General features: G+C 41.8%; 1 gene segment (V, D, J or C); it reads right to left on the minus strand.

Moving 5' to 3' along the window:
* Window positions 1-1,289: 1,289 nt before the first annotated feature.
* On the minus strand, window positions 1,290-11,832 carry LOC140599265 (immunoglobulin heavy variable 3-74-like). The segment is given in 3 exon segments: window positions 1,290-1,394; window positions 11,373-11,683; window positions 11,787-11,832. Coding segments are annotated over 3 exon segments (462 nt in total).
* Between the last annotated feature and the right edge of the window lie 4,701 nt (window positions 11,833-16,533).

Genomic DNA, 16,533 nt, shown 5'->3' on the forward strand with positions numbered 1-16,533 from the left:
CAAAGAAACAGTGACAAAGAGTGAGAAGCAGGCTCCTCCCAGGAGTCTGATATGATAGTCAATCCCCAGATTGGTAACATGACCTGAGCTAAAGGCATGCACTCAACTGCTGAGCCACCCAGGCATCCTAGTACTTTTGTATTCTTAGAGTAAATGCCCAGTAGTGCATTTGCTGGATGATAGGGTTGGTCTACTATTACTTATTTGATGTCACACCATATGGTTTCCCAGAATGGCTGCACCCTTGCCCACCCATATCTCCTAACCAGAGAATTCAGCAGAGTCTCAGTTCTAGTGGAGGTGGTATCAGGGCTCATTTAGCAAGCAAAGTAAAGCTCACCCCGTTAAAACTCACCACATCTTGGCCAGGGACCACACCCTGCCGACAGCAGGCAAGGAGAGCCTGTGTAGACACCTGGCTTGAAGGAAACAGCAGCCAAAAGAGGAGAGCACAGTGCATGCAGCACACACCACAGAGACTCTCTGAACCCAGACCCAGCATCCTATGTGACCTCTTTATCATAGAGCTGTTATTCTGGAGCAGGAACTATAACTGGCTTTTGTACAAACAGAGAAAGACAGAGACTTAGAGAAAATGCCAAGATTAAGGAACTCAATTCCAATTTGCTGCTCTGATCCACCTCAATTTTGGGTTTCTCAGGTTAGTCCTTTTGACCCTGCCAAATGAGACAGGACTACTATTCTGTCTCCAGATCTATCAGTTTCTGTCATCGGGGGATCCTGTACATCAGGGAGACTGCCAGCTTCCCACTCCATCCAAAATGCATCTACCTCAATGGCATCAAGACAGAGTTGTGATAATAATATTCCCACAATTATTGTCCTTTTGGAGGATGCCTGATATCCTGCACAAAGCCCGTGTCACATGTTGAGAGGTGCTTTCCTCTCTATGTCACTCATTAGTGAGATTATGTGCATGGACCACATATGTCACCATTACTTACTGAAAAATAATATAATAATTGTACAACATATACTCAAATACAAATGAATCCACAGGACTGAGATAAGAGTTAGGAAGGAAATAAATTTAGGTGATTTTGACATAAAATTCCAGAATTCCCATTTGATCTTCAGCATATAAAGCAGAGGGAATTCTCCACACGGTCTTTGCTATAACAGCATTGGGAGGGAGGACTTAAGATGCTGGATCAGGGTCTGTGAGCTTGTCTCCTTCTTGGAACATGACAGTTATCGAATCATTCTGATCATCCATGATATCACTCAGAGGCCTGAGAGAACAAAAACTGCAGAGAAACTGCAAAAACTCATAGAAAATTGACCACCTTTTGGATGTAGGAGGTGTGGACGTTGTCATCAGGAGATATAGCTGTGGTGATGATGACAGGAGCGAGGCTGATCGAGAATATTCTCTATAGTATTAAGAGCAGCAGACAGGATAATCTGAACTTTAGATGTCTGCTTCCATGGGGATGTGCTGGCTTAAAGGTACTCCGGTGGAAAGAGGGAAGAATCGGAGGATACTAATGGTTCTCCAGATCCCCAGGGTTGTAGGAAGAATGTGTGGCATCAACGTGATGCACAACTACTAAGCACAGGGGCATGGACAATGGCTGATGACAGTGAGTCTAGGTGTGGGTTTCCTACTCTGTTTTTTCCTAACCTGGCACTTCTACTGGGACCAGGTTGTAAGGAACAAATAAGAGGTGAGTGCCTGTTTTACTGTGTCTGCGTGATATCACCGCATGAGACTGGGTGGATTAAACAACAAACACTCATTCTCAAAACTCTGGAGTTTGGTAAGTCTGAGGTTCAGGTGCAGGCAGATGTGGTGTCTGAAGAGCGCCCACATCCTACGCGTCCTTTTCTGTCACCTCACATGGGGCAGAGGGCAGGGAGATTTCCCAGTCTTGTTGTATAAGGGCCCTGATCCCATGATGATGCTGCATCTCCTGACCTAAGTGCTCCCCTAAGGGCCAACTCCTTCTCCCATCACAAGGGCACTAGGTTCCAACATGGGGATGGTAGAAGTCACATATAATTAGCTGATATCCACACCTGAAGGATCCATGAGTTATTCCCTGCTGGTGGAAGGTCCTCCTCCACTTTTGTTCTCTCATTTTTCATAATAGTTTAGTGGAATCTGTCATCTTACTGTATCTTTGAGTGTCCCCTGCTAACTCCTGTGATCACCAGTACTCCATCTTCTCCTCCTGCCTCACCCATGGGATATCCATCAGGAGACTTTGAATTTCCTCCATTGAAGCAGGTTGGACACTGACTCCACACAAGCCCCTCCTGGAGCAGGACCTCATCTCCACCACTGACCCACAAAACACACCCTGAGCCAGTGTCCTTCCCAAATCCAAGCACTTATGACTTGCTGAGAGTTCTGCCCTGCTCTCAACAGACTGGATGATGGTGAAAAAGGTTTGCACTCTCCTGTCTGTGTGTGTGTGTGTCGATTTCTTTTATTCTTTGTTTAATAAACTTCCTGGTTTGGAATTCCAGTCATTACCACAGTACGGGCTTCCTTCCCTTCTTCCTGGTTATTTGTCTGGACTAATTACTCTGTAGACTTATGAGAGACCTAAGTGAAGATGTATTTCATGTTGCATGTGCATGAGCTCCCTGAAACACAACACACAGACAATGAACAAACTAGGCAGTTCTTCTTCTTCTTACCCAACATGACGTTGATTTGTAGAGATATAAGGCCAGGATACTGTATTTGGGTCAGTGAATTGGTGAGGAACTAAGAAGGCTTGTTTTCACAGCCTTCTGGGCCCTACAGACGTTTCTGGTGCTGAGGATGGTTCACCTCTCCTGGTTCAGAGAAGGGAATTTTCCTATGGGAGATTTATTTCCTTACATCAGGGTGAAAGAAGGGTTCATCCTCTCTGTCCACTGGATGATTCTGTGATTTTATTCACAATAATCCAGGGAACCAGCTGACATATGGGGTGGCACAGTTTATTCTCTTTTAGAATAATATGTTGAATACTGAGGGCGGGAATGACCCCTGTGTGGGTCCTGACTTGACAGAAGGGCTTCAGGTTTTCACTTTATTAAAAAGATTTTATTTATTTATGCATAAGAGACAGAGAGAGAGAGATAGAGATAGAGAGAGAGAGAGAGGCAGAGACACAGGCAGAGGGAGAAGCAAGATCCATGAAAGGAGCCTGATGTGGGACTCGATCCCGGGTCTCCAGGATCAGGCCCTGGGCTGAAGGCGGCGCTAAACCACTGAGCCACCAGGGCTGCCCAGGTTTTCACTTTTGAATGCAGTGTTGGTTGTGGGTTTTCATAAAACATGACTACTTCCATCAGATAGGAGGAAATCTCTTCTGCCTCGACTGTTAAGATGTTTTGAAGATAAAAGCATGTTAGATTTTTTTCAAGCTGTTTTAGGTATCATAGGAAAGAATCATGTACATCCAATCCTTGACTCTATTAATACTGGGATCCATTTATGATCTGGGTGTGTTGAAGCATCCTTGCACCCCAGGGATGATTCCCTCTAGGTCATCCTGTACCATCTGTCCATGGGCTGTTGGATTCAAGATGCCAGGATTTTTGCATTTATGTGGATCTGAGATATTGTCCATGAGACCCTTCCTGTGGGGTCCTTGGCATGGGTTGGCTGTCAGACTCATCCTGGCCTCCTTAAATCAATTTGGTGTCATTCCATTCTAAATACATTTTGGAAGAGATTGAAACATTTTGGCCTTATTTCTTAAAATATTTGAATATTTGTAGATTAAGCTATCTGATTTTGCCCTTTTCATTGCAATACTCTTTTTAAATTTTCATTGTCTTTTTTGAGGCAGAATTTTTAAAAAGATTTTATTCATTTATGAGAGACACACACACACACACACACACACACAGAGGCAGAGACACAGGCAGACGGAGAAGCAGGTTCCATGCCCAGTGCTCAATGTGGGACTGGATCCTGAGTCTCCAGGATTAGGCTCTGGGCCATAGGTGGTGCTAAACTCCTGAGCGACCTGTCCTGCCCCAGGAAGGATTTTTAGATAATGGTTTCCGCTTCCTATTTGTTCTGTTTTGTTCATTTTTTTTATTTCTTCATGAAACATTGTTATTTTCTTGATAATACTAGTAATTTTGTAATTTGCCTTGGTTATCCATTATTTGCACTGTTAAAATCTTAGAATTTTTTTCATGGTCCTTTCTATTTTTTGGTGTCAGTTATTTCTTCTCTTTGAAATCAGATTATATTTATTAAGGCTTAACCTTATTCCTAGAATGCCTATGAGTTCAATTTCATTTTTATTTTCCAAATACTTATTAAATCTCCTGAGAATTTTTATTTGTCTATAAAAGTAGACAAATAATTTCTGTTCTAATGATTTTAATGTTGATTAAATCAATCAAAATATCAATTGTTTTATTACATAATAGAAAAACTACACATTCATATGGAAAACGAAATCACATGAGAGTGACCATACAAGTTTAAGAAATTAGAACAATAGTCAGACATCACACATCCCTCTAGAGAAATGTATCTTAGTCGCACATTAAGCATTTCAGTGTGTGACTGCCTAACATCAGACTTGTAGATGGTGGACCATATTACAGAGCCCAGAAGTTAACGTATGCATATACAGTCAGAAATCCTTCAACCACAGGATATCTAAGAATACACAGTGGGGAATGATAGTCTCTATAGCAAATGGTGTTGGACAGCCTCATGCAAATAATGACACTTGGCCCTTACCAAACATAACACAGATTCTAGGACACAGAAAATCTCAAAAGTGATTAAGAGTTAAGCGGAAGTCTCAAGCCTAGAACTTAAACATGTAAACTAAGGGGAAAACATCATGATATTTGCTTGGCTGTGATTTATTTATTTTTTAAAGATTTATTTATTCATGAGAGACACACAGAGAGAGAGGCAGAGACACAGACAGAAGAGAAGCAGGCTCCATGCATGGAGGCCCACTGGAGACTTGATCCCGGAATCCAGAATCATGCCCTGAGCCAAAGGCAGTCGCTCAACTGCTGAGCCACCCAGGCATTTCATGATTTATTTGATATAACATTAAAATCACAGTAAAAAAAAAAAGACCGATGAGTGAGGCTACCTCATGCACAAAGTGTGCAGGACAAATATTATTGGAGCAAAAAGGTAGCCTATGAAATAGGAGACAGTGTTTTCAACTATATACTGAGACGGATTTAATCTCCAAATACAGAAGGGAATCTTAACCTCAATAGAAAGTCTGACAAAACACAATAATAACAAACACAAATCTCTCTTTAAACAGTTGCTCAAGAATGGGTCGCCTGGTTGACTCACATGGTTAAGCATCATGGTTGTGAGTCACGTCGTGATCTCAGGATCCTGGAATTGAGCCCCAAGTCAGGCTCTGGTCATGGGGAATCTGCTTGAGATTTTATTTCTCTCTCTCTGACTCCTCTCCTTCTCCTTCTCTCTAAATAAATATATAAAATATGATTTTTTAAATCTGGACAAGTTTTTCTATATTTATTTCTCTATAGAAAACAAACAGTAGTGGGAACCTGTGTGGACAGTTGATCAAAACTGTGACCTCACTCTGTTCCCAAACACTTGACCTCATTTCCAGCTGAGTGAGAGGAAGGTCTAGATCTCAGGTTGTGGGGAGAAACTGTAGCAGGAGACAGATGGACTTAGTGGAGGTGTCTTAACCTAGTCCTGATCACCTGCAGGAGAGAGCCAGAGCCAGAGATGCTGGAGGGGACAGTTCGTATCACAACACATGTCAGACTCTCAGGATCCCCCCATCAGAGGACAAGAGGTGGTTTGTTTCAGTTTGTGGACACTCCATACCTGAGGACATTGTGTACAGGAGGGCAGCATGCAGCCTGATGCAGAGGAGCTCATCATCTGGGTTTGGGGAAGAGAAAGCCCAACCAAACAATTGTGACCCTGGTCTGGCTGTACAAATGCCCCAGGCTCCACGGCCTGTCATGTCTTAGACTGCTGAGCTTCATGAAGCAGCATGTCCTTGAGGTTCCCCTAGGATCCTGGGTGTGCATCAATAGTGTGGCTTCTTATCGTAGAATCCTGTCCCATTGATGAATGTTTTCTACTGACATTATTCTTTAAATCACACAGGCGGGATCCCTGGGTGGCTCAGCGGTTTGGCGCCTGCCTTTGGCCCAGGGCATGATCCTGGAGACCCGGGATCGAGTCCCACATCGGGCTCCTGGTGCATGAGGCCTGCTTCTCCCTCTGCCTATGTCTCTGCCTCTGTCTCTCTCTGTGTTACTGTCATAAATAAATAAAAATTAAAAAAAATAAATCACACAGGCTTTTGCGGGGGGGTTTCTAGGCTTCTAACAGAAATAAAGACACTATAATTCATCACATGCCATTTTTACAAGAACATTGGGTTTCTTTATTCTGTAGCAATCACTGAGAAGTGGGATTTCCAGGTCCCCTGGTAGGTTATCCGTCTTTAATTTCAGGAGGAACAGAAAAATGATTTTCCAGGGCTTCTGTTTCATTTTTCATTTCTACTTGCAGGGTTGAGACCCAGGTGTCCTGCATGCTCCCCGGATGTTCTGGTCATTGCTTCTTTCATACCTGAGCCCTCATGATGAGTGTATAGGGCACCTCTATGTGGTTGACGTGAATTACTCTGAAGGATTCTGGTGGGATGTGTCCTCTCTTGTGCTCACTTCATGTATCTGTACCCTCCTGTATAACATGTCCACACAAGGCTCTGCCTGTTTTATACATGAATTCTGTTGTTTTTTTTCCACTGAGTTTTGAGGGTTCTTATGATATTCAGGTGAAAGTTCTTTGTTGGTTATGAAATTTGTGCAAGTTTTCTCTTGGTCCATATCTTGTATTTTATTACCTTGATGAATATATGGGTAGAAAAATGTAGCTGATTTTCACTAAGAGTATTCTTAATATTTGATGCTATGCATAATTATTTTTACCTATAACATTCTGATTTCATGATTAATGATGGCTTATGAATAGTTTCTCCATTGCCAAAATATTGAAAAGTCTTGTTTTCTTTTTCCTGGTCTCCTCAGTGTTGACCTGTCCCCTAATTGTCTCTACTATATCAGTGTTATTTTTTATATGAATATAGAATCTGGCAATTGGTTTTCATGTTGCTCTTTTTCTAAACTGTACGAATTTTTTTCTCATATTCAGACGTGATCTTGTGATTTAATGTAAAATGCTCTGTTGTATCTGATCAGTCTGGTTGTTCAACAGGTTCACCTAGTTGATTTTTCACAAAGTGTATTCTTAATATTTGGTATTATGCATATTGATATTTTATCTATAACATTCCGATTTCATGATTAATGATTGCCTGTGAATAGTTTCTCCATTGACAATATATTGAAAAGTCTTGTGTTTTTTTTTCCTGGTCTCCTCAGTGTTGACCTGTTCTGTAATTGGTCTCTAGTAACTCAGTGTTTACATATTATATAAATATAGATTCTGGGGATTGATTTTCATGGTGTTGTTTTCATAAACTATAGCAATTCTGTTCCCATGCTCAAAAGTGAACTTGTGATTTCATGGCAGATGCTCTGCTGTATCTCGTCAGCTGGTTTTTCATCACGTTGAATAGGTGTACTTCTGGTGTGAAACATTATCATTTATCTTTCCAGGTGTTGGAATTTCTATACATCTTGCTGCTGTTCGGAGACAGGTTGTGGTACTTAGCATTTTCTCTCCAGACTTTGGCATTGACTCCAGGGCCTTCCCCTGGAGGCTGATGGACCCATGTGAAACCCTCACTGACATGTGCAGTGAGAACCCAGAGAAGGAGGAGCAGGTGAGTGTAAGGGTCTGCCTGGGTTTCCCCAGCCCAGATCCAGAGTCCTGCAGGGGAAACTGGGACAGATCTCCTGTGGACAAGGACACCACAGGATGGGGACAGGACTTGCCTTCCCTGAGTGAGCCTCCAACAAGAGCACTCAGAGGGAATGATGGTCAGCAGCAGGCGTGAGGAGCACAGGATGCCCAGGCAGGGATGCAAGAGTCACTTCCCTAAACACAATGCTTGGCTTTTCAAAAAAGGGGAGGATTTGTGGATTATTCCATCCTCACAAATGTCCTGACTCACATGTGCATGGGACTCAGGGCCTTGCCACATAGAGACTGAGGCTGCCTGGGAGGAACAGAAAAACACTTACATCTGGGAACTCATGTCCTAGATCCCAAAGGGACCACTCCAACCTTCAGGACTGGAGCCCTCAGGACACGAAATCCTCTCCTCAACTTGATCCAGGAACCCTCACCCTGGGGCTTCTCGACTAGAGGATTTACTGTAGATGTGTAGAATGGGCCCGTTCCTCCTGCCTGCTGAGGTGGTGGTGTCATCTTTGAAAGAGCAGGAATCTATTGTGGGGACCTTGTACTAGCGTCACTGTGATTAGGAGAGAGAGGGATGACATTGTTCAATAAGATGGGGTCAATGGACAGAGCATTTTCATAGACTGTGGAAGTAAGGGCATGTTCTTGAGATATGTGCACAGTGTGTACTTTCCCTTAACAATAATTCATGAATATCTTGATGTGCATAGTCAGGTTTGAGACTCAGGATACCACACATGATCCCCTTCCCTATTCATCAGCCCAATACTGCATAGGGTCACTGGGCAGCTGGTTGGCAGCATGTTCACCCCTATCCTCATCTGTCCCTGAACTGGATAGGGTCCCATTTCATGTCAGTCCTGGAGAATTCCTCCATGGAGATTGTCCTCAACACTATGTATAACTACATGCAGATAACTGATGATACTGAATCACTACCATGTTAGACATCTGAATGGTGGACAAACTAAGCACCAGAATTTGTGAAAGTTGGGGATTATATCTTCAATAAAATATGATTATTTCCAGTGTTGTAGTGTGGCTGTAAGTTGATTTTATTCATGTGCAATGAATCCCTGCTCATCCAGCAGAGCCCTGCACAGTGTTTAAGAAGGTGTAGAGGTAGGATCAAACCCACACGAGGTGACAGGGAGAGAGAGGATAACTTGAAAGATGGCCATGGGCCCCCCTAATTCTCAGAACAGAGGGCATGCTGGTAAACACACATATTCTCACATTTGCACAGATCCTGAAAGGGATAGAGCTCCCCAAGGGAAGAGCCACAGACCCCATGTAGATCCCGGAACCAGAGAGAATCCCAGGCCTCAGAACCTAATTTTTTCTGAGTTATTCTTAGAAATATCTGTCCAACTCCTATATCCCCTCCATATGATCCCCGCACTGGGAAGGTTTTACAGCTGGTGCTCCTTGTGGGTTCCACCCGGCATCTTGGAATCAGATAATGTTTTTTTGAGAATCATGCATCCTCAGGTTTAGAGGAGACTTTCCCAGGGTGATCATACGCTGAGTCCTGCCCACATGTGTTTCAGATAATGAGAAGTGGGAATTTGGGATGAGGATATTTAGACAGATTTGGAGTGGAGATTATGCATTTCTAAGATGAAGTTTCGAGGGCTGTAGGGATGTGATAAATGACTTAGCATGTGGCCTGAATGTGGAGCTTGGAGTCCCACGGTTGACTGTGGTGTCCTGATCATGGACAGAAACTGAATATTTTATTACGTGGTAAAAGGGACATTTCTGAGTCTCATTAATTTAGACATCCTAAGATTATTATAGTTTCCTGATGGTGGAGCCCCTGGGCAAAACATAGTCCACCACTCCGTCCTATCACTATGCTGTACTCCAAAAACATGAAAGAGTGTGTGAGAACTACACATAAGCGACAGAAAAGGAAATAATATCCCTTATGGAGCATCTTGGTGGCTCCTCAAGTAATGTCAGTGTTTTTATGAGAGGTAATAGAGGGATGTAAGGCCCCAGAAGAAGTAATGAGACTATGGGTGGTCAATGGTCTTTTCTATGTGAAGGTTGATGAACAATTATGACATGAAAATTCAGGGAGGGCTGCTCTGGAAACAAGGAGGGGAAATAATCTCCACTCCAAATCTGTCTAAATATCCTCATCCCAAATTCTCACTTCTCATTATCTGAAACACATGTCGGCAGGACTCAGCGTATGATCACCCTGGGAAAGTCTCCTCTAAACCTGAGGGTGCATGATTCTCAAAAAAACATTATCTGATTTCAAGATTCCAGGTGGAACCCACAAGGAGCACCCAGGAGTCTGCAAGGATGTAGCCCTGCAAGCATGGACTAGCTGGTGGAGCTGACTTCAGATAGACTTCGACACGTTAGGGGAATAAAGGTGTGTAGACATGAGTTCTTTGTGTGGTACCCGGACCCTGTGGTCATGGAAAGAATATAGGTTGGATTTCAGTGTCACATTCCAGGTCATACAATAATGCCCAAGTTTGTGGTGAACACCAGTACTGTCCCAGGGACAGGACCACACACGGGTTTAGCTGTGTGCGGAGGAGCCTCTGCAGGAACTCAGCAGTGAAGGGGGACTGCAAAGATGATGTGCTGACCTAACTGAGCCTGAACCTGGTACACCTGTCAGCCCAGGACTTGTGATCATGAGTACATGAATGTCCTACCAGAATTGGTTGTAATGCTCACACGGAGACTGGGACAGAGAAATTCACCCATAGTGCTCATATCGTTTCTTTTCCTGAAGAAAATTATCACATTTCAAAAAAAAGGAGAGGGGGGAGTTATCTCAGGCTTGATAATGATAGATCTACAGTCGCAGACTCTGCAGCCTGACACCTCCCAAGTCTTCCCAGATGGTGCCTCAAGGTTAATCATCTATCCATAAGTGATTGAAAATATCCCCACTACAAAACTAATGGTTCTTTCTTGATGCAAAGTGTTTAACCTGTATCATTCCTTCAGTGTAGCTGTTTCTTCAAACCGTCCTAGAGAGAATGTCGTGCACACAAGAGCATTATCTCTGTCCCAAACCCCTGACTCATTGGTGTGAGGAAGTCAGGAGAATCCTTGTCCCTGTCACCTCTTCAGCCCTCCCCCACAGCTCTTCTCTCATCAGGGTTTCTCACACTCCCAGGATGTGGGTTCCTACAATGTGTCCTGCAAAATAATACACTCCCTAATCCCCATCTGACAGGTCACCCATCCCCCACTTACCTCCCATGTGGTAACCATCAGCTTGTACTCTATAATGAAGGGGCTAATACTTGGTCTATGTATCAAAATTTATCTCTGAATATGTAAGCACAGAATCCTGTGCCCAGAGAGGCTCCTTGGGGGAAACTGCTCCTTGGAGAGGAAGCCCAGGCACTGAAAGGAAACCTTCCCAGAACCACCATCTGCACCTGCTCCTGGGCTTTCAAGACAGAAGTGATGAGTACTGTGCATTCGCCAGTGGTCGTAATACCCTTTTACAGGGAGGTTTGTGTCTGGGCTCACGCTGAGGTCACCTCACTGTGTGCCTCACACAGTAATACACGGCCGTGTCTTTGGCTCTCAGGCTGTTCATCTGCAGATACAGCGTGTTCTTGGCATTGTCTCTGGAGATGGTGAATTGGCCCTTCACAGCGTCTGCGTAGTTTGTGCTACTTCCACTACCGCTAATTTCTGCAACCCACTGTAGTCCCTTCCCTGGAGACTGGCGGACCCAATGCATCCAGCAGCTGCTGAAGGTGAATCCAGAGGCCACACAGGAGAGTCTCAGGGACCTCCCAAGCTTCACCAGGTCTCCCCCAGACTCCACCATCTGCACCTGATCCTGGACACCTACAGACACAAGACATCCTGGTCAGGAAATGGTCCCCCATCACCTGTTTCTCCTACTCATCTCCACTCATGTACTTAAGGTCTCTTGTTCTCCATGAATTACCTTTTAAAATAATGACAAAGAAAATGCAGCTGAGCACAGACTCCATGGTTGTTTGACTGTGTTGTGTCCTGAGCACTGAATGGAGTCATGTTCAAATCCTAGGGCTGGGGCTCCACTCCCAGCTGCAGGGTCGGGGCTGGGCTGGCTTAATCAGTGAAAGGAGGGCCCTATTTGCATGTACTCTGACTATATATATTCAGCTCCAGACTTACATTCGAGTCTTTAAAGTCAACACAAATCTTACACCATAATTCTCTAGCAATTTGTGTAGATGGCACTATGACTATTTGAAGTTCCAAATTGTAAGCAGAGTTATCTTTGCATTTCTGGCTGCAACTTCAAAAGACCCTCATCAGTGTAGGTCATTTTCCATAGAATATTTTATCTCCTTAGTAAATTTTAATCCTAAATATTTATTTTTGATACCAGGGTAAAGCAGATTATATAGTAATTTTGTATAGGTAATTTGTTGTTTGTTTGTAGGACCGTATCTTTATTTGCTGATTTTGAATCCTAAAATTTTCCTGAGTTCATTAGTTATTTCTTCTAGTTGTTATGTGAGGTTTTTACTCATTGACTCTATTAAAACATTGTCATAGGCAAACAAATTATTTTCTTTCCATTTACCAATTTTTCATTTCTTTTTTTGTAGTTTTCTTTCCAGGTTTTCTGCTAGGTCCTTCAACTGGGGCAGAAAATACTTTCATCTCATCTTTTGGATCCATTATCTGGTTAAATCATGCAGTTGATATAAGGCCGACCTAGACGAGACAATAAATTTCATTTTGCATGTAGTTGAGCTACCTGATTGTAGTTTTCACTTTGTGGTTCAGTTTGATAATTTATTTATCAATTTTTGAAACCCGCCCTAATCTGAAGATAGATTTGCAAATATCTTCTCCCATTCTTTTTATGGGGGGAATTATTTATTTATTTATGAGAGAGAGAGGGAGAGAGAGAGAGAGAGAGAGAGAGAGAGAGAGATTTAGAGACATAGGCAGAGGGGGAAGTGGGTTCCCCACAGGGAGCCTGATGCTGGTCTCCATCCCAGAGCCCTGGAATCACTGAGCCAAGGACCGATGCTCAAGCTCCACAGGCGTCCCTATTTCGTACCATTTGTTAGGTTGACTTTTGATTATGTTGAGTGTTTCCATAGCTGTATGACAGCTCCTTCCTTGGTGTAGTTCACAGAATTCATTTATGTTTTTGTTTTCCTTCCCTTTGGAGATTGTAGTGCCAAGAACCTGTTGTGGCTGAGATCACAAAATCTCTTGGATTTTGATGGTTTCCTGCCTCACATTTAGGTCTTTCATCTACTCTGAGTTTATCTTTGTGTGGAGTGTAAGAATGTGGCCCAGGATCATTCTTCTACTTGCCGTCGTCCAATATTCCCAACACCACTTGATGAAGAGATTGTCCTTTTTCCAATCGATAGTTTTTTGTACTTTGTTGAGGATTTGTTGCCCTCAGAGCTGTGTGTCCATTCCTCGGTTCTCTATTCTATTCCATTGACCATGTGCATGTTTTACTGCCACCATTATACCTTCTTGATGACCAGAACTTTGAAATCCACAATTTTGGTGCCTTCTGCTTTGGGCTATTTCAAGTTTCTTTTGCCTAGTCAGAATATTTTTTGTTTTCATACAAGTTTTATTTATTTATATTTGTTTTTTGTTTGTTTTTTTTTAAATTTATTTTTATTGGTGTTCAATTTACCAACATACAGAAAAACACCCAGTGCTCATCCTGTCAAGTGTCCGCCTCACAAGTTTTAGTATTGTTTGTTGAATTTCCTAGAAAAATATTTGTGGTGTTTTGATAGGGTTTGTATTGAATGCGTAATTGCTGCTGGTAGGATAGACATTATATCAATATTTATTCTTCCAATGCATAATAATAGAATGTTTTCTACATATTTGTGCCTTCTTTACTGTCTTTCATACGTATTTTAGTATTTTTAGACAATACATCCTTTCTGTCTTTGGTTAGGCTTATTCCTCATTATCTGAAGTTTCTGATGCAATTATAAATGGGATTCACTGATTTTGATTTCTCTTTCTTCTGTTTCATTTTGTAGTATATAGGAATACCACTGACTTCCTTGTATTGATTTTGTATGCTCAAGTTTTGCTGAATTCCTGTATCAGTTCCAGCAATTTTTCGATAGATTCTTTGGGGGTTTGTCTTTAAAGGATCTTGTCTTCTGTGAATACTGAAAGTTTGATTTTTTTTTCTTTGCTGATTTGGATGATTTTCACTTTTTTTGTCTGATGGCTCAGTCTCAGACTTCTAGTGCTATGTTGAATTAACAGTGCTGACAGTGCGCATTCCTGTCATGTTCCTGATCTTAGGAGAAAAGCTTTCAGTGTTCCATGTTGAGGATGACATTCTTTGTGTATCTTCTGTAGATGGCTTTCATGAATTTGGGTGTATCCCCCTATCCCTACACAGGAAAAGGATTTTTATTAAGAAAGAATAATGTCTTTTGTCATATTATTTTGGGGCATGAGTTGAGAGGAAATAATGTCTCTTATCCTTCCTTTTATTAATGTGATTATCACATTGATTGGTTTACACATACTGAACCACCCTGCAGCACGGGAATTAAGATTATTTGTTCATTGTCATCAATAATCCTATCAATATACTGTTGGATCTTGCTGGTTAGGATCTTGGTGAGAAAATTGCATCCAGATTCATCATCTGAGTATCATTAATTCATTATTCTGTAATTCTCCTTCTTACTGGGATGTTTGGTTTGGGGGTAAGGTAATACCAACATCACAGAATGAGTCTGCAAGTTTTCCTTCAATCTCTGTTACTTGGAATAGTTTTAGCAGAATAGGTGTTGATTGTTTCTGTGGAATTTTCCCGGGGAACCATTTGTTCATGTAATCCTGCTTTTGGGAGACTCTTAATTATGATTGATTTTTATTTCCAGTTCCGTGCAGCTTGTCCCTTCATTGCTATTTCTGTTTGGGTTGTCTTCATGTTCCTAGGATTGCATTCATTTCTACAGATCATCGAATATGCTGACTGCCCATAATTTCGTCTAATATGGCTTGTAATTCTTGGGTGATCATTTTGATCGCTCCTCATTCATTCATGATTTTATTAGTTTGGGTACTTTCACTTTTAATTTGTCAATTCTGTCTATTGGTTTCTTACACTTACTAATATTTTCATAATATTAGCTCTGAGGTTTGTTTATCCTCATTTTTTAATTCCTGTATATTTGAGATCTACTCTAATCTTCATTACTTCTCTTCTGCTGTTAGATTTAGGCTTTCTTTGATCTCTTTCTCCAGTGCCCTTAGGTGCAGGATTATCTTGCTTGTTTCATATTTTTCCTGTTTTTGAGGAAGACCTGTATTGCTCCATTGTTCCCTCTGTGGATGGCTTTTGATGTGTTCCAAAGCTTTACAAGGAAACAAGGGGTTTGAGAGACATACTGGATCGTATGATTGTGATTTAATGTTCATTGATTAAAATTCTGCTTAAAGTCTTTAATTTCTTTATTGCCCCTTTTCTTCTTCAAAAAGATATCCTTTTAATTGCATTTATTTATTTGTTATATATATTTTTATTGAAGATTGATTTCCAACATATAGCATAGCACCCAGGCTCATCCAGTCAAGTGTTCCCCTCAGTGCCCATCACCCAGTCACCCCATTCTCCCATCCACTTCCCCTCCTACTACCTCTTTTTAATTTCCCAGATTTAGAACTCTCTCATGTTTTGTCACCCTCTCTAATTTTTTCCACTTATTTTCCTAATTTCCTCTATAATTCTTTAAACTATTTTTTATATTACCCAAATGAATGAAATCATATAATGTTTGTCCTCCGATGGACCTACTTCACTAAGCATAATACCCTACAGTTCCACTCTCATTGAAGCAAATGGTGGGTATTCCTCCTCCCTGGTGGCTGAGGAATATTCCATTGTATACATAGAGCACATCTTCTTAATCCATTCATCTTTGAATGAACACTGAGGATCCTTTCACAGTTTGGCTACTGTGGACATTGCTACTATAAACATCGGAGTGCAGATATCCTGGTGTTTCACTGCATCTGTATCTTTGGGGTAAATCCCCAGCAGTGCAATTTCTGGGCCATAGGGCAGATCTATTTTTAACTCTTTGAGGAAGCTCCACACAGTTTTCCAAAGTTACTGTATCAGTTCACATTCCCACCAACAATGCAGGAGGGTTCCCCTTTCTCGACATCCTCTTCAGCATTTGCTCTTTCCTGTCTTCTTAGTTTTCACCATTCTCACTGGTGTGAGGTGGTATCACATTGTCGTTTAGGGGTCTTGCATGTTTTTATTGGGTTTGACTTCTTGTTTCATAGCATATTGGCCTGAAAATATGCATGGAGTGAATTCCGACATTCTGTACCACTTGACACATGACTTGTGACCATGTGTATGATCAATTCTGGAGTATTTTCCATGTGCAATAGAGAAGAACATGTATTCTGCTTTAGGAAAAATGCTCTATTTGTGAAGTACGTCCGATCCAGTATGTCTATCAAACCCCTTGTTTCCTTGTTGAGCTTCTGCTTAGATGATTCTCACTGATGTCAGGGAGACATCGAAATCCCTGCTGTTAAGGTAATAGTAGCCAGGAGTTTCATTAAATTTAGGGTTATTTGGGTTGTGCACTTGTCTTCTCCAAAGTTAGTGCTATGAATATTTAGAAAAGGTAGATCTTCTGTTGGATAAACCATTTTTATGATATAGT

Source organism: Vulpes vulpes, chromosome 6 (genome assembly GCF_048418805.1).
Source record: "Vulpes vulpes isolate BD-2025 chromosome 6, VulVul3, whole genome shotgun sequence".
Taxonomy (NCBI): Eukaryota; Metazoa; Chordata; class Mammalia; order Carnivora; family Canidae; genus Vulpes; species Vulpes vulpes.